General features: G+C 50.4%; 1 protein-coding gene across 1 annotated transcript; it reads right to left on the minus strand.

The window, feature by feature from the left end:
- Positions 1 to 1,692: 1,692 nt before the first annotated feature.
- LOC133340534 (probable serine/threonine-protein kinase dyrk1) lies at positions 1,693 to 2,357 on the minus strand (the record flags this gene model as incomplete). Its single annotated transcript, XM_061548834.1, has 3 exons — positions 1,693 to 1,879; positions 1,947 to 2,107; positions 2,139 to 2,357. Coding segments are annotated over 3 exons (567 nt in total), but the record flags the coding sequence as incomplete, so codon positions are not given.
- Positions 2,358 to 2,500: the final 143 nt, after the last annotated feature.

Genomic DNA, 2,500 nt, shown 5'->3' on the forward strand with positions numbered 1-2,500 from the left:
ACGACACGGCGTGGGAGGACGCCTTCATTCAGCAGTGGATTGACCATTGCATCCCACTGGGATTTTGGGACACGGCGTTGATGTGCGGCGCTTTTCCCGCAAGACTTTGGCTGCTTTTTAAATCCTTTATATTAAGTTCGCTTGCTTGCTTGCTTACGACCGTGCAAACCTTTCGGTCGTTTTTTAACCCACTTCCCGTGATCCAATCGAGCTGACATTTTGCACACAGACTCGTTGTGCGAGACAATTAATGTTCGTGAAAATTTTTTTCTCAAATTTTACACTGTTTAGGGAAAACATTTTTTATATTTAATTACCAATTGCTTAATGGTGGCAGACAATCATCTGACCCATAAGATTTAGAGTGAAAAACTTTGTTTTTGCGGGTTATACTTATTCCTCGATTTTTCTGTTTGCGCGAAGCCGCTTTCAGATGGTTTCTTGTTCGTGCGTTTTTTGTTTGTTGCGGTTGCACCAAATAACACTGGTCAACAACAAAAAAAACATTTTTTTTTCTGGCCTGGACTTCTGCAGCTGTTCTAGACTAATTTCAGGGTGCTGATTCCACATCTGATCTCAGATTTGCTCTATCACATTTCATTTTTATGCTGTCGGCATACCCCATTTTCATTGATTTTACCCGAAATTAACTCTGTCACTTACGATTGCAAGTTGTTGCGAGTCGGTGACTGCTTTAGTGTTAAAATATGTTGCTGTATTTTTAGGATAGTGTGTTTATAATATCATTTTATGTAGATATCCACATTTATTTAATCTTTTTCTTCTGCAGTTTTTATTGAAAATGCAATATGTGATATCTCAAAAACCTGATGTGATAGACAAAAACTGATGCCAGATTTGGAATCAGCACCCCCCAAAATTACCTTAAAACCGTTGGAATACCTCATGCCAGAAAAAGTGTGTTGACCAGTGTAATAATGAAAAGTGTGTGGGAATGATTATATTATATAATTATACAATCTTATTTTATTATATAATATTATTTTACTATTTTAATTTATTATGTTTTATTTTTATTATTTTATTACTTCCCTTCTACGTGACTTTACCGAAAGAACCAAGAAGATGTGTTGACCAGTGTAATGAATGAACTCCACTGATGGCTGATGACAATTCGGTGTGTCCCGTAACCCAGCGCTGCGGAGCGGCGAGGGTTGGTGGATCAACGCAACGCTCCGACTGCGAGAGTCCCCGAGTGGGAGCCCGTACCCCTGGCTGTGTGTGGTCTGATCGCCATCTGTCTCCATTTGTACGGGGGATCGAGCGCCCCCCCCCCCTTAGCGCAGGGAGAGGCGTTTTCTCCGGGGGGCTCTGGTCTCCTCCACCGCCCCGTGTACGCGTCATTCGTTGGCCAGTAACATCTGCATGTCTCGAGGGCCGCAGAGCTTGGAGGGCAATTGTTGGTGCCGCCGGTTCGTCACCGCTGTTGCTGTTGCCGCTACTGCTGCTGCTGCCGCTGTTGCTGCTGTTGTTGCTGTCGCTGCTGTTGATGCTGCTGCTGATGATGCTGCTGCTGTTGACGCTGCTGTTGATGCTGCTGCTGCTGATGATGCTGCTGCTGTTGTCGCTGCTGTTGATGCTGCTGCTGCTGCTGATGATGATGCTGCTGCTGTTGCCGCTGTTGCTGCTACTGCTGCTGCTGCTACTGCTGCTGCTGCCGCTGATGCTGCTGTTGCCGCTGCTGCTGATGCTGCTGCTGTTGCCGCTGCTGCTGCTGTTGCCGCTGATGCTGCTGTTGCCGCTGCTGCTGCTGCTGTTGCCGCTTCTGCTGCTGCTGCTACTACTGCTGCTGATGCTGCTGCTGCTGCCGCTGATGATGCTGCTACTGCTGCTGCTACTGCTGCTGCTGCGACTGCTGCTGCTGCTACTGCTGCTGCTGATGCTGCTGCTGCCGCTGTTGCTGCTGTTGTCGCTGCTGCTGATACTGCTGCTGCTGATGCTGCTGCTGCTGTTGATGCTGCTGCTGCTGCTGCTGCCGCTGATTATGCTGCTGTTGTCGCTGCTGCTGCTGTTGTCGCTGCTGCTGATGCTGCTGCTGCTGATGCTGCTGCTGCTGATGCTGCTGCTGCCGCTGCTGCTGCTGCCGCTGATTATGCTGCTACTACTGCTGCTGCTACTGCTGCTGCTGCCGCTGCTGCTGCTGCTGCCGCTGCTGCTGCTGCTGCTGCCGCTGCTGCTGCTGCTGCCGCTGTTGCTGCTGTTGTTGCTGCTGCTGCTGCTGCTGCTGCTGCCGCTGCTGCTGCTGCTGCCGCTGCTGCTGCTGCTGCCGCTGTTGCTGCTGTTGTTGCTGCTGCTGATGCTGCTGCTGCTGATGGTGCTGCTGCTGCCGCTGTTGCTGCTGTTGTCGCTGCTACTGCTGCTGCTGCCGCTGCTGCTGCTGCTGCTGCCGCTGTTGCTGCTGTTGTCGCTGCTGCTGATGCTGCTGCTGCTGATGGTGCTGCTGCTGTTGCCGCTGCTGCTGCTGATGCTGCTGCTGTTG

Source organism: Lethenteron reissneri, chromosome 10, assembly GCF_015708825.2.
Source record: "Lethenteron reissneri isolate LAM-NWPU_2019-01 chromosome 10, ASM1570882v1, whole genome shotgun sequence".
Taxonomy (NCBI): Eukaryota; Metazoa; Chordata; class Hyperoartia; order Petromyzontiformes; family Petromyzontidae; genus Lethenteron; species Lethenteron reissneri.